This window comes from Anomaloglossus baeobatrachus, chromosome 8, assembly GCF_048569485.1.
Source record: "Anomaloglossus baeobatrachus isolate aAnoBae1 chromosome 8, aAnoBae1.hap1, whole genome shotgun sequence".
Classification (NCBI taxonomy): Eukaryota; Metazoa; Chordata; class Amphibia; order Anura; family Aromobatidae; genus Anomaloglossus; species Anomaloglossus baeobatrachus.
In genome coordinates this window covers 125,818,339-125,834,741 of record NC_134360.1, presented here as the reverse complement: position 1 = coordinate 125,834,741, position 16,403 = coordinate 125,818,339, and the positions used below count along the sequence as shown (strand labels likewise).

At 47.1% G+C, this 16,403-nt stretch overlaps 1 protein-coding gene across 2 annotated transcripts in view; it reads left to right on the top strand.

The window, feature by feature from the left end:
- ATF6 (activating transcription factor 6) overlaps positions 1-16,403 on the top strand; it is a 196,673-nt gene that overhangs the window by 10,850 nt on the left and 169,420 nt on the right. The window contains exons 2-4 of one of the 2 annotated variants that reach the window (XM_075321985.1): positions 3,608-3,684; positions 5,716-5,803; positions 6,474-6,574. In XM_075321985.1, the coding sequence (XP_075178100.1) occupies positions 3,608-3,684; positions 5,716-5,803; positions 6,474-6,574 (266 nt within the window). Of the gene's footprint in view, positions 1-3,604; positions 3,685-5,715; positions 5,804-6,473; positions 6,575-16,403 lie in introns of both variants that reach the window. The other variant, XM_075321984.1, reaches the window with a different exon arrangement.

Sequence of the window (16,403 nt, the reverse complement as noted above, 5' to 3'; positions counted from 1 at the left end):
GGTGATCAGCTGATCGCTCACAGCAGCCGGTCGCCGGATGATCAGCTGATCGCTCGGCTGCCGAGAATGTGTGTGGGGGGCGGAGTGCGGGGTGGGTGGAGCCGAGCGGGACCATGGCGCTGAGGACAGGTGAGTGTTTGTGTGCGTGTGTGTACATGTGGAGTGGAGTGCGGGAGGGGGTGTCCGTCTGCAGAAACGTATATTTGCACAAAATGGCACAAAACAGAGCACACGCTAATGCAGTGCGCTCCATAGCAGTGAATGGCCCTGTCGGGCGCATGCGTCCAGAGCACGCTTAGCAGAGTGGGGGAGGGGCGGTCCGGACGGATGCTCCGACGGGACCTGTGGACGTATGGCAAAACGCAATCTGAAAGGGGCCTAAGGCTGCTATCACACATCTGGTTTTAGCAGTGTGGCTAAATCTGGCTCTAAAACCTATGCAACGTATGCGGCGAAAAAAATGCAGCCTTTGCAAAAGTTTTTACATGCGGCCCGTCTGGTTTTTGCCGGTTGCGGCACGCTACTGAGCATGCGCATTGCAAAAAAACGCATGCGGCAGCCGGATGTGGTTTTTGCCGCATCCGCTGTCCATAGGCATGCATTGTAAAAAGCGCCGCATCGGATGGATGCGGCTCGATGTGGTTTTTTTCGCCGGACAAAAAACGTGCCAGGCAACGTTCCATCCGGCCGCCGTATGGGCTAAATATGTTGCATCCGGCAAAAACCGGACCGAACGCAAGGCCATGCGGCACAATCCGGCACTAATGAAAGTCTATGCAGAAAAAAACGCAACCGGTGGCAAAAAAAACGGATCCAGCAAAAAAACGGACGAAAAAGATGCAAAAACGGATGTGCCGGATCAGTTTTATTGACGGATCAGGTATATTGGAACCGTCAAAAAAAAAAAAGGATCAGGCACATCAGTTTTTGCATATTCTGCGCCGGATCCGTTGCATCAGGCACAGCCCGGATTGTGCCTGATGCCAAAAACTGATGTGTGAAATTAGCCTTACCCAGAGCTGCACCAGCCCGGCACGTCGGCCAATGAATGTGCAAAGACCATGCCACAGCCCGTTCATTGTAGGCTCCAGGCACCGGACGGCCCCACTTTGGGATATTCTAGTTGCCTTCATTCGCTTGGCTGGAAAGCCCCTATCAATCTTTTATAGATCTGAGCACATATTTCAGCCATGGATCAATAATATAATATAAAGGCCATAATAGAAATGCCAAAAGCAGTAAGATACAGGTCACAAAGGAGATCCAGTGGTATAATGGATTCCTCCGTCTTATACTGTAAATACAAATTGTAAAAATATGAGAAACAGGAGAGAAATAAATTAGGCACTATGGCAATTGGATGTGTGAAGGGGCCACAATACTCCGTTGTTTGCCAGACACCGCGTTCCTTTCAGTGGCTGCTTTGCCCGGCATTCCCAGCAGATTGATGCGGCTGCCAAGCACTGGACCACCATAGATCTAATATTAATACAATCCCACATAAACCCAAGCACTGCCCATACACAATAGAAGAATGTAGGCCAAAGCCGCTGATATTCACCACATTGCCTTAATATTGTGTATAGGTGTCCCGCAGGTGCGGGGGACAGAAGTGGCAGGCATCATGAATTTTAGCACCTCTGAGCTTTTTATTCACCCATATCAAATCAGATGTGAACAGACACATGGGGGGGAAATTACCTGTTGGTTCAGAAGTGGTCTGAGGTTTCTGAGCACCTACAGAAACAATAGGATGGAGAAAAGAAAGATGGAGGAGGTTAAAGAAAAAACAGAAAAAAAAGTGGGAAAGGTGCAAATAAGAAGTGGTAAAAATGTGAGTGGAACATTGCTCCACTCCACCATAGTGACATCATACGGAGTACAGTAGATGCTACACAGGCATGGCCAAAAGTGTCGGCACCTTTCAAATTGTTCCAGAAAATGAAGTATTTGGCTATGTGCCCACGGGGACAGTGTCCTGCGGATATATCCGCAGGACATTCCACAGGAGCTCCCAGGAAACAGCACCACAACTTTTGTCTGTTTCCATGCTGCGGAATGTCCTGCGGATATGGTGCGGTCATTCTGCATTGAGAATACAGTACCATGGCTTCGTCACTGCATCCTCAATGCAGAACAAGTGCTGCAGTGATCGGGGGAGTTCATACTTACCTCCATCACGCAGCACCTTGCTTTCCGGCAGCCAGGTCACTCTCTAAGCGTCTGCAGGAGAAGGTGGGCGGGCCTGAACTAGCTCCGGCTGTCACATGACCGGAGCTCGTGCAGGCTCCGCACACCTCTTCCTTCCTGTACCTGGATTCACCGCACTCCTGTGCACCGGACGGAGAAAGTGACTCTGGTGAGGCAGGTAAGTATATGGGACCCTGCGGAGAAATCCGCAACAATAATTGACATGCTGCAGATTTTTCCGCACGAAAATCCGCAGCGTGGGCTCAGCATTTCCCAAATGCCATAGAAATGGCTGGGGAGTAGCTGTGCTGCAGATTTCTGGAAAATCCGCGGCTTTTCCGCGAGAAATCCGCGGCAAAATCCGCGCATTTTCCGCAGCATGGGCACATAGCCTTTCTCCCAGAAAATGATTGGCATTACCTGTTTAGTTATACACACGTTTATTTCCTTTGTGTGTGTGTGTGTTGGAGCAACACAAAACCCCCAAAAGTGGGGCAGCAGTGGGTGCACAGTCTTTGGAATAAATGCAGTAGATCACAAAAGTGAGTACACCCCTCACATTTTTGTAAATATTTTATATCTTTTCATGGGACAATATTGAAGATATGACACTTTGATAAATCTGCAGTGCCCACTAAATAACTCAACACACAGCTATTAATGTCTAAATCTCTATCAACAAAAGTGAGTACACCCCTAAGTGAGACTGGACAAATTCGACCCAATTAGTTATCACTCCCCAACATCACATGACTCATGCTCGGCATCATACCGAGAGGTTTTCTATTCAAAACAGTCCTATTAGTGCTGCCAGCATTACTGTAGAGGATAAAGGAGTAGGAGGTCCGCCTGTCAGTGCTCAGACCATACACCACACACTGCATGACATTGGTCTGCACGGCTGTCCTCCCAGAAGGAAGTATCTTCTAAAGATGATACACAAGGAAGCCAACACACCGTTTGCTGAAGACAAGCAGACTAAGGACATGGTTTACTGGAACAATGTGGTCTGATGAGACCAAGATAAACTTATTCAATTCAGATGGTGTCAAGCGTGTGTGGCGGTATTATCGTAAGGACGCTGACCTCCGTATGTCCGGAAGGGAAAGGCTAGGCATAGTACCTGTTATATCCCCCCCCTTTGTTTTTCACTAAAAATTGATTTTACTATATGTTTAATAAGAGAAAACATTTTTTTTAATAAGGTAGTTTGATTTTTTTGGTTTTTGTACTTAATATCTACCTAAGGCATTGGATAGTGGTATGTACCAGGTATATGTATAGTTTGTGTTTTCGTGCCCTGTAGTGTAACGTAAGCTGATGTCCGTGTGTCAGATTATACTGACAGGTTGCCTTGCTGATTCTATGGTTGCAGTGCACACACCTAATGTATCTTTTTGTTTTTTTGCTTTAGCAGATTCCTCATTGTTTGATGAACTGAGTGACTTAGTAGATGTTGAAGATCTCTTTGAAGATGGGAAATGCAATGCTTATGTAAGTAATGTGGCCTTTGACTTGTTGCTTCAGGTATGACAGTGCTAAATGACAGGGGCTTCTCGTCATGACTTGAATCCACATTTAAGTTTATTAAAGTTCAGTAACAGCCCTTTCACATTACAGTGATTGTCCTAGAGAAAATTAAGAATTAGAAATTAGTGATTATCTTATTTAGTAGTTTTTTTCTTGTGTGTGTTTATGACTGTTAGTGATGAGTGACCACCACCACGCTCAGGTGCTCGGTACTCGTAACTCATAAGATCTTCCAGAAAATGCTGGTAGTGATCACTAACAACTACCAAGACATAGAGGCCTACATGTATGTCTGGGGGTTAAATCGACAGACACCAGAAGAAATCCTCTGAAGACAATAGAAATTCACCAGAGACTTAAGGGTGCTTCACACATAGCGAGATCGCTAGCGAGATCGCTGCTGAGTCACGGTTTTGGTGACGCAACAGTGACCTCATTAGCGATCTCGCTGTGTGTGACACTGAGCAGCGATCTGGCCCCTGCTGTGAGATCGCTGCTCGTTACACACAGTGCTGGTTCGTTTTCTTCAAAGGCGATGTCCTGCTGTGCAGGACGCAATTCTGTGTGTGACTCCTAGACAGCGACCTTGTTCACGACTCACGTAGGCGTGCATCTTCGTTGGTTTCCACGCCCTCTCTGTTCTGATTGGTGATCGCTACTGCGTTCTCATTGGACGTCTCATTGGGCGTCTTCCATTGTTTGTTCTATTACAGTTCATTTTGTAGGTAGGGCTAGTTCACTTGTCCCTGACCACGTGTAGCAAGCAGATCGCAATACAGTCCATTCTACGGGATCCCTGAAAATCAGTGACTCTGTGCAGTTGAATATTAAGTGACCGCCCAGTCACAACGCACCTACAACCACCAATAGGACTGGGGGGGGCGCGGAAACGGTGCACGATTCAAGATTAGAATCGTGCTATGTGACATGGTCCCTGCGACCGCTGAGATCGCTGTGAAGGTCGCCGTATCCTTGCTGCGTCGCTGTTGAGATCTGCTTGTTTGACAGCTCAACAGCGACCATGTAGCGATGGAGCAGCGATCCTGACCGGGTCAGATCGCTGGTGGGATCGCTGCTGCGTCGCTATGTGTGAAGGGACCCTTACAAATAAAGTATTGCAAATAAGTTTGTTTATTGAGATAACAACGTACAATAAAATACAACTAATAAGAACAGAGGATGATAAAACACAGGATGGAAGGAGAGTGGTCAATCACTGAAAAAGTTTGTATGCATGTATGTGAGCGGAGACCACAAGAGGCATGCGCTGTGCTGGAGTCCGGCGATGCTGCGGGCGGTGCAGGGGGGCCCAGATGCTCACTGCTGGCTGCGGCGCTGTGCTGGGGCAGAAAAGGACGGGCCATTCTGAAGATGTCAGTGGTGTGGGCTTCAAAGAATTGGCGGCCGGAGTTGGTGCATGTGCAGATGAATGCCTGAGCCGAGAGCTGCATCTGTGCATGCGCTGACTCTCTGCGTCATTATTTGAAGCGCTTACCGCCGACATCTTCAGAATGGCTCCTACTTTGCTGCTCGCCGCACTGAGCAGCGCCCGCAGCACAGCGCACACAATTGCTCTGCCTCCTGTGACCCCTAAGCCACATTTTTGGGAGGAAAGGTGCGTCTTATAATCCGAAAAATACAGTATGTCCTTTCCTGTTGCTGTATTAAAGTGCTGTGTGCATTGTTACAAATGATGATGATCATGCAGACTGCAGCTACAGTGCTCTGCTGTGTTAGTACATCAAATATTTTTTATAATGATTACATAGCCGTAAGTACGTGCAAGGATAACAGGAGTCAAGCACAATGTTGAACATTAATCGTGACATACATGAACACATATATGTGCATTGATAACGGAAAATGTGTGCACAGACGGTGAGTACACCAGCACAATCATTACCATGAACAGCGACGACCACCAAGGAATAGCCCCTTCTGCCAACACATAGGTAGGTTTATAGCCAAATAATTTTCTGTTCTCATTTTTTGCAGGAAACCTATCTAGATGATATTGATATTACAATGGATCTGATGTCCTGGAATTCTTATCCTTGGGATGTTCCTGCTCAGCAGTTTACAGGTAAATTATTCTGGGATTTATTTATCTGTCCTTCTAACTCTCTAGTGTCAAGTAGTTAAAGTTTCACAAACTAACCTAGAGCATCATTCAGAAATCCCTTAAAGGGGTTGTCCACTAGTTGATCAACCGTTTTTTATTCACTATGTTTGGCTCCATTGAAATAGAAAAGCCTATACTCCCCTCCCTTGCCAGCGCTGAAACTGTGGTGCAGTAGCCTATGGTCCCAGGGTTCACGTGAGGTTGTGACCGAATCACTGCCAGCTTCTATTTCCTCGCCTTATGTATTTGTATACTTTTACTAGATTTTCGTAAAGTAGACATCTGGCACATGTTAATTAATCTAGCACTTTACACGGATTAGCACGTAAAGGATCTGACTGTATGTTTTGTGTCTAAAAGTCTTGGTAGGCTTCGATGTACAACACAACAAAGGTCTATATACATCCAACTATTCTCCATGAATGGGATAAGAAGATCTGATTTCTTGAAATGTCAGTGGTCATGTAAAGAAGGGAATTTGTAAAGCATACAAGGAAAACTGCAGATCCAGAATGCAGAAATATAAGCATGTAGTATTACGGGGTCTATATGCGTTTCTCCATGTTATTATTATGTGCAGATAAATTATTTAGCTATTCAACAATGTTTTGTTTGGTCTGCCTTTTTCTAGGAGACATAAAATTAGAACTATTGTCACCAGCATCTTCCAGCTTTTCTGTACAGTCGCCTTTGTTTGCTGATTCCCCACTATCCTCCTCACAAAATGTACCGGTAAGGAATTTCTTAAGCATCTAAAGAAAGCTGTAAACCTATACTATACCTTGAATGATGTGTGCTAAGTTACTTTGGTGTAATAACTCCTTTAAACTCCATAGGGCTAACACCCACTATTAAAATGGGAATAAAACAGAAAACAAGATCATTTTACTCCTTATCGACATCCACCGAACATATACTTCGCATGTATGGAGCAGGCTCACGAGGTGAGCTCGCCCCATACCTAGCAGGTAATGACTGTTTATTACAGCCAGGACTGCCTCTAACAGCCGCGGATGGAGCTACTGTTGAAACCCTGCCTGCGGCGAGAGATCAAATGGAGACTGATTTTTTACTTGACGCAGCAATACTGTTACCACGTGATTGCAGGTTTTAGTCCCCTAAGGGGACTAATAAATACAGTGAAAAATGTACTAAAAATAAAGATTTTTTTTTTTTTTGGAACTCTCCATAAAATCTTTCTCGTAGTCTTCATTGGGGGACACAGTAAACATGGGACATCTCAAAGCGGTCTCTAAGGTGGAAGTGAAAACCAAATATACTGTTACCACAGAAGTTCTCCACTCTTGCTCAAGACGTTGCCTGGGGCAGTATCTTCCTGCCAAGATTTGCATCTGCAGAAGCAACGGTGCAAACCCTTTAAACCTTAAAGTGTATGCACCTATGACCAAGGATTTGCTCTACATAGTTGCAGAACTGATGTCTGTTGAAGAATGTCCTAGGAAGCTCTTACAGCCCTAGCAGAGTGTTCCTTAACCCTGAATGGGGGAGTACTGGCACCTGCCCTATAAGCCTTGCTAATGGCTGGTCTAATCAGCAAGCCGTGGTCACCCTAGAGGCAGTCGAACCTCTGCAGAGCATATCAAAATAACCCACAAGACATCCAAACAGAGCTGTGAGAGACAGAGCTTGCACAGCTTTGACTGTCAGGTTATGTGAGAACCTGTGAGTACCTAAAGCAGGGAGGATGCTATGGATGGTGCCTGGGGTCACTGCCACCATGAAAGGAAGTTCTGGACTAAACTTAAGAATTTTAAGCCAAACCAACATTTAAAATATTCAATCTAAGCTGGGAAAGTGGAGTCCTGCCCTAAAAAGGAAAGACCAAAATTCCTCTGGAATGTGGAAGAGCCCACACATCTGCCTTGAGCCATCACCTACCGGTAAAGCTTTAGGCTTTGTGCGCACTAGACCGTTTTACCCGCGGATTTACCCGCGGATTTGCTGCGGAAATTTCTTGAGAAAGGTGTTAAATCTTTCTGCAGACATTTCCCAGCAAAACCTATGGAAAAAAAAAATAGGTGTGCGCACACTGCGGATTTTTCTCAAGGAAAGTTTCTTGAGAAAATGTTCTCGAGAAACTTTCTTGAGAAAATGAACATGTTCATTATTTCCTGCGGATTACCCCCGGATTTGCACTTATCCATTCATAAAAATCCGCAGGGAAAAATCCGCGGGTAATCCGCGGCAAATCCGCATGCGTTTTTGCCGCGAATTTGGTGCGGATTTTTTCCGCAGATGCAAGAATCTTCAGCTCCCAGAATGTCTTTCAAGAAAGTTTCTTGAGAAACATGACATTTCTAGTGTGCACATAGCATTAATGTAGGCTTCTTGGGAGACTCTCAAAGGCGAAAGATCTCCAAATGCTCTAAGTCAATCCACTGAATGACTTGCAATAACACCCAAATAAGACAAAACCTATACAAAACTACCATAGGAGGTGAAGAGAACTAGGATAATGTAGAGACCGGGAGAGCATAAAGGATGAATCCGAGTAATGAACTAGCCACCCAAGGTGGGGGCCTCAATAGCCATTCAATGCGTCTAAAAAGTATCACTATACTCAGGAAGCATAAATCCTGGTGTAGTTTGATGAATAGTCTCCCATTGGCTGAAGAAGCTTAAATGTGTGAGCCCACCTGCATCCCACACTGCTATGCAAAAAATATTTGCTGTGTAAGGGCTCTTTTCTACTTGCGTACAGCTTGTGATGCGAGAGCATCAGAAGCGATATGCTAATTACCCTCTGCTGCGGGTGTCAGACGAGGGTCATGTGACTGTGATGTGATCTTGCGATTGCATCACAGGAGCGGAGAAGATGGAGGGAACACTTTCTCCACATCTCCTCCGCTGACGGTCTCATGCGAGTGCAGTGCGATATTTCACACGCTCCTATAGGCTTGTATGGGGGTGCATCAGCTGAGACTCTCTGCAAAACGCAGCATGCTGCATTGCACCGAGATCGCAATTCATGTCGAGAAATAACAGGAAAGAGGAAACTGCCTCATTGATTAACACTGGTGCGAGTGCAATCTGATTTTCTTATCGGATCGCATTCGCACATGAAAATCGCAGGTGGAAAAGAGCCCTAAGTTTGTGTCTCCCCAAACTGCTAGAATTAGAGGAAATGTGCCAACTAAAGGCTGGAGTTGTCAAAGAAAAGGGAGCCCTTATCTTTGAGCAGAAAACCTGGAGCAGGACTTCCTAGGACACCCTAAGCTGAGAGGTCTTTTCCTCAGGCATAAATTCTGAGTGGAAGTTGAAGTCCTGCAACGCCACCAAACCGAAAGGTCTTATGTTGATAGGTGTGCGTCACCTGTTCATCCAAAGTACACCTTACCGAGGGGTCTGAAATAGCTTCACAGACTTACCTAGCACGAGGCCAAGTACCACCTCGTCTATTTGTGCAGACTCACCTACCAAGCAATGTCCACTAGACAGCGAATTGCTCTGGATAGTGGTCTGATTGCCAACTGGATTGCTAGCATTATCAGCCATACAAAACCTATCGCTTGTGGTGATGGCTTGTTTAGAAAAAGTAATAGTCAGAATAATACCTGTGCAACCTGCCAAACTGACGCCTCGGCATGATTGATTCCTTTCTGAAGAGTCATCTGCCCTGGGAAGTGGAGGGATCCCTCATGACTGGCTACATGCTATTGTTTACCAAGTAGTCGGAGTCCGATGGTCTGCCTCGTCAAACGAGGAGATCAAATTACTGACCGATCTGCTATGGCGATACACCCTGTGAGGGATCTTGCTTAGGTAAATAGACTATGGTAAGCAGAAAGAGCACAGCTTGGTCTACTTCAATGTTGTGCAGCTTGCTTGTGCAGCATGACCTTAAAATGAGAGAAGAGCTTGATCACCTCTACGATGTGCCCACTTACGTGCCGTGGGAGATGGTCCACATAGTGTCTGAGCTGTAAGTTCACCTGTGGAATTTCCACGGCTGTTAGATCTCCTCTGGAAGGCTTGATACACTCAGAAAGGCAGCCCGAATTACCTCTAGGTTTACAGGGTCATCTGTGGAATTTGCCTAGCTGTAATGTCTCAGCTGGTAGGTGGTCAGAACAACCATTTTGAATTGCAGGGTCACCTGCAATTGCTCAATTGGCCAGTTAGAGAGTCTTCCCAGATGCTGTCCAGCTGGTAAGTGTGACAATGGGCAGTGGTCCTAGTACTAAAAATGGTAGAGGCCCTAGACAATAATTCCGAAACCAAGGTGTAAGATACAGAAGAGCTCAAGGCCGGGACCCATGTAGGTGAAAAGGCACCTCCTCATACGCAGGTTGCGAGGTCCCTTGGACAGCAACCGGCTGAGGAGGAGGAAGGTACCAACAACGAAATATGCTAAGGATTGGTCAGAGGGAAACCTGACCGTGCACAAGATGCAAGCATGCTAGGTAACCTGGGCAGTTTGGACAGTTGAGGGTGCATGGTCTTCTCTGGACTCTGATTTTACAAGAGACAGAGAGGGCAACAAGACTACAAGGGAAAACTAAATGGTCATAGAATGGAGTGGAGCCACTGAGACACTTCAAGCATCAAGTTACCCCAACACAAACCACCTACCTAGTCCAAGAGTCGCTAAGGTCTGAGAATACGGTAAGGCCCCAACAAGATTGGGACCGAGGACAGTCGATGCAGGTGCATGGAACAAGCCAAGGAGCAGGGGAAGAAGAATCATCCTAAACAGATTAAATGGCGCTGTCCCTATCACAGGATCACAGTAAGGGGCGGTACCCGCAGCATGTGGTTCAATTGCCCACTCTGATTGCACCTGCATGCTGGACCCATAAATTGGCAAGCGGGCTAGCTGCACTTATTGGCGGGCTTGTATGCACATTGACTTTGACATTGAGACCAGCTGAAGCACCAGACAGGTGCGAAACGGCCGCCGTCGTCTTTGGACGTGTGTAGCGTCCGCTCCCTCCCCTCCACTCCATGCACTTGTAACCTGCACGAATAAAACAAAAAAACCTGCACAAGCAACAACTGGTGAGTGCCTGATGTTTTTTCCTTTTTTACTGCACATTGACTTTGTTGATTGACCAGCAGACGGACAAATACCAACTCTACTTATTAACCAGCGGGCGAGGCCCGCCGTCTACGCTGATTGGCTTGAGGTGGGAGAAAGCTGGACAAATTGATCTTAAAAAGTAATATAGAATGTAAATGGCGCAAGGCTACACCCAATTTTGATACCGCCCATACTGCCCGTGGCTTGAGCATACACAGTTATGAGATTGAAAACCTAATGTGAAATATATACACACACAACCCGCCACATATAGGACCTCTATCTCCACCCCAACAGCTGCCCACACCCTTCCCTTGAAGGCATGAAAAGGAGTGCTCCCCCACCCAACATCGCGCCGACAAAGGGACCAGCACATGAAGATCTGAGGGAGAAGGGGGGGGGATAGAGGACACTGCAGAAAACCACCGCAAGGGCTAAATTGAGGCCAACCAAGTGCTTGATAGGACTCAGACGACACAAGTGGAAGCTACCACACCGAAAAAGGACTAATGGGAAGCCTGCACAATGCAGGGTTGCAGCAAGGGAACCTGCATTACTCCTCTCTTGAAGAGGCTTGATCCTGTGGCTAGAAGTTGTGAATTCCAGACTCCATCTTCTCCTCCATGCAAACAGGCGTGTTATGGTGGGTTGGCCGGCAGGAGACCACAGGGCTAAAAGTCCACCGCCCCAGAACCTGATTGCTTGCTGACTTCATCACAGTACATGGTGTAGCCTTACAGGCACGAGAGCACACTAACTGAAGAATTCAGCCTGTAATCTCCGCCTCTACATGGTTGAAAAATAGTGCACAATTACCCCCTGTTACCCTATAAGCAATCCATCTAGAAAAAAGTAAAATGGTAAATGCCTAAGCTGGCCTCTGAAGGCCTAAAATAGGTCTGAGTCTCAGACCTCAGTTGCTTTCAACTGACACAACTACAAACTGATGCCAGCATTTGAGGTATTGACTTCTGGGGGGAGCCCGTTTTCATGTAGGATCTAATAACAATGTCAGCCTCCATGACTCCATGAGGCAGCAGACTATCCCATGGTTACTGTATCCCCCATTGAAGCGACCAAGGACAAAAAATTTTAAAAATATGAAGAAAAATAACAATAAAAATATGTCCAAATCTCCCCATTTTTCCCTCCTTTAAAAATATATAAAAAGTACACCCGTCCAGAAAAGTTCAATTTATCAAAATATAAAAATAATGAATCCAATCGGTAAACAGAAAAAAAAAAAAGCTTAAACCACAAATCTACATTTTTTTTTTTGGTTGCTGCAATACCGTAAAAAATGAAAAAAATGCTCATCTACCCCACAGTGGTGCCGATAAAAACGTCTGGTTTCCCCTTCTACAAAAATCTCAAACCTTTCACATGCCGCCAATGACTGAAAATGAATAGGAGAGCTCCTTTTCTGCAGATTTCTGCTCTGTAGCTGTGATCTGGAGAAATGGAAGAGCCATCAGATTGCTGATCCTTATAGTCCCCTAGGGAACCTAGTAAAATATAAAAAGAAAAAAAAGTTAAAAAAACCCCTAAAAGTTCAAATTACCCCCATTCGCCCCATTAAAAATTAAAGGGTTAAAAAAAAAAATATACAGATATTTGGTATCGCATCGTTCAGAAATGCCCGATATCTATCAAAATATAAAATCAATTAATTTGATCGGTAAACGGCGTAGAGGCAAAAAATTCCATCCGTCAAAATTCAGTTTATTTTTGGTCGCCGCAAATTTTGCGCAAATGCAATAACAGGCAATCAAAACGTACCATCTACGCAAAAATGGTACAGTTAAAAACGTCAGCTCGTGATGTAAAAAGTAAGCTGTCCCTGAGCCATAGATACCGAAAAATTAGAATGCTACGGGTTTCGAAAAATAGCGCAAAACGTGCGCCACTTTTTTTGGACAGACTTGTGAATGTTTTTTAACCCCTTAGATGCAAGTAAACCTATACATGTTTGGTGTCTACAAACTCGCACCGACCTCAGGCATCACCCCGACACCACCCCGACACATCAGTTTTACCATTATAGTGAACATGGTGAATAAAATATCCCAGAAACGATTGTGCGAGCGTACTTTTTTGCCGTTTTTCCACACTTTACATTTTTTTTTGCTCTTTTCCAGTACACTATATGGTAAAACGTATGGTTTTATTTAAAACTACAACTCGTCTCGCAAAAAACAAGCTCTAATATGGCAAGATTGACGGAAAAATAAAAAAGTTACGGCTCTTGGAAGAAGGGGAGAAAAAAAACAAAAACGCAAAACACCCAGGAGCTGAAGGGGTTATACTATGTAGTAAAATGAATGGGGGTCATTCAAAAGTACAACTCGTCCGCAAAATATAAGCCCTGTGGTTTAAAGTCAAGAAAAAGAATCCCGGTACTCATATGTAACATGAATAAAAATGATTACAGATATAATGGGAGTTATGTTAGATGTGATATGTCATTGAGGAAATGATCATAGATCTATTCTTTATTGATATTTTCTTCGGCGCTCCATTGGGAGACCCAGACGATTGGGTGTATAGCTACTGCCTCCGGAGGCCACACAAAGCATTACACTAAAAAGTGTAAGGCCCCTCCCCTTCTGGCTATACACCCCCCGTGGGATCACGGGCTGCTCAGTTTTCAAGCTTTGTGCGAAGGAGGTCAGACATCCACGCATAGCTCCACTGTTTAGTCAGCAGTAGCTGCTGACTATATCGGATGGAAGAAAAGAGGGCCCATGCTAAAGGGCCCCCAGCATGCTCCCTTCTCACCCCACTCTTGTTGGCGGTGTTTGTTAAGGTTGAGGTACCCATTGCGGGTACGGAGGCTGGAGCCCACATGCTGTTTTCCTTCCCCATCCCCCTGAGGGCTCTGGTGAAGTGGGATCTTACCGGCCTCCAGGCTCTGAGGCCGGGCTCCATCCACAGACCCGGAGATCCTGCTGGATACGGAGCTGGGTACCGTCAGGGACAAGGCCCTGCAACATTCAGGTACTCTGTGTCCCCGTACAGACAGGCACAGACACACTCCAGCATTGCTGGGTGTTCTAGTGCGCCGGGGACAGTAGCGCTGCGCGCTTGGGTTATGCTCACTGCAGCTTAGCTGAGTGAGTTTATGTGTGGGGAACTACCGCGCCGGCCGCCCCCGGAGACTGCGGCGCGGCTGAGACTTGTGGTGCGCCGGGGACTTCGCGCCGACCGTGCTTTTACGACGGCAGCGCTTATAAATCTAGTCCCCGGCTTCTGCGGCCTAGTTACGTTTCGTTCCCGCCCCCAGCCCTGTCAGTCAGGGAAGGGGAGAGACGCTGTACAATAGTCAGCGCCGAGGGCTGGAGTCTTATTTACATACTCCAGCCCTCTCACTGGGCACAGTGGGACGCCAGTTTCCCGCTCTTTGTCTGCAGCACGCCCACGGCCCGCCCCTCTTCACAGGACGCCGGCAGCCATTCCTGCACGCAGTCTGAGCTGGAGAACGGACATAGCCCTGGGAGACCCAGACAGGGGATTCTGGCGACCACACACCCTCTGTTAAGCGGGCGGTAAGCAGCACCTAGGTGCTGACCCCCACTAGTGCCACAGTGTTGTTTTGTGTACTTTTGTCTGTACCTATATATTGCACTGTACGGTCGCTTCTTGGCTTATACCCCTATATTGCTCTGAGGAGACAACAGCATGTCATCCGCAAAAAGCAAGGGTGCCAAGGCACAGGCTTTATATGCTGCCTGTACCGCATGTGGGGCTGATCTACCGGCAGGTTCCACTGACCCCCATTGTGTGCAATGTTCGGTCCCTGTGCCACTTCGTCAGCCGGAGTCTATGCTAGTAGTGGCCCAGGCAGAGACGCCTGTGAACCCTGCCCCGGTGACGGGGACAGAGTTTGCAGTTTTTGCTGATAAGATGTCTGTGACTATGACAAAAATTCTAGAAACTTTGCAGTCCAGGCCGGTCACTCAGACCATGGGCACTGCTGATTCAATGTTCCCCGGTCCCCCTCAGTTGGAACTAATCCGTGCTCCAAGGGGGTCCCAGGCATCACAGGCTGAAGGCTCTGACTCGGACGACAGTCCCAGGCAGCCTAAGCGAGCTCGCTGGGAGAGACCTTCGGCGTCATCACGCTGGTCGGGGTCTCAGCGAGAGGATTCTCTGTATGATGAGACAGAGCTAGGTGATCAGGAGTCTAATCCTGAGACTGCTCTCAACCTGGATACCCCTGATGGTGACGCCATGGTGAATGATCTTATAGCGGCCATCAATAGACTGCTGGATATTTCTCCTCCAGCGGAGGAGGCAGCAGCACAGCAGGAGAAATTCCATTTCAGGTATCCCAAACGTAAATTGAGTACTTTTCTGGACCACGCTGACTTCAGAGAAGCAGTCCAGAAACACCATACTTATCCAGATAAGCGTTTCTCCAAACGTCTTAAGGATACACGTTATCCCTTTCCCCCTGACGTGGTCAAACGCTGGACCCAGTGTCCAAAGGTGGACCCCCCAATCTCCAGGCTTGCGGCTAGATCCATAGTTGCAGTGGAAGATGGGGCTTCACTTAAAGATGCCAATGACAGACAGATGGACCTTTGGTTGAAATCTGTCTATGAAGCTATCGGCGCGTCGTTTGCTCCAGCATTCGCAGCCGTGTGGGCACTCCAAGCTATTTCAGCTGGTCTGGCGCAGGTGGACTCTGTCATACGTCCATCAGTGCCGCAAGTGGCGTCCTTGACCTCGCAAATGTCTGCGTTTGCGACTTACGCTATCAATGCGGTCTTGGACTCTACCAGCCGTACGTCAATGGCGTCCGCCAACTCTGTGGTTTTACGCAGAGCCTTATGGTTAAAGGAATGGAAAGCAGATTCTGCTTCCAAAAAATGCTTAACCAGTTTGCCATTATCTCAAGACAGACTGTTTGGTGAGCAATTGGCTGAAATCATTAAACAGTCCAAGGGTAAGGACTCTTCCTTACCCCAGCCCAGATCAAGCAAACCTCAACAGTGGAGGGGACAGTCGAGGTTTCGGTCCTTTCGAGGTTCGGGCAGGGCCCAATTCTCCTCGTCCAAAAGGACTCAGAAGGAGCAGAGGAGCTCAGATTCCTGGCGGACTCACTCACGCCCAAAGAAAGCAGCCGGAGGAACCGCTTCCAAGCCGGCTGCCTCATGACTTTCGGCCTCCTCTCTCCGCATCCTCGGTCGGTGGCAGGCTCTCCCGCTTTTGCGGCATTTGGCTGCCACAGGTCAAGGACCGGTGGGTAACAGACATTTTGTCTCACGGGTACCGGATAGAGTTCAGTTCTCGTCCTCCGCCTCGGTTCTTCAGAACTTCCCCACATCCCGACCGAGCCGATGCTCTTCTGCAGGCGGTGTGCTCTCTAAGGGCAGAAGGAGTGGTGATCCCTGTTCCTCTTCAGGAACGAGGTCAAGGTTTTTACTCCAATCTGTTTGTGGTGCCAAAAAAGGACGGCTCTTTCCGTCCTGTTCTGGACCTAAAACTGCTCAACAAGCACGTGAAAACCAGGCGGTT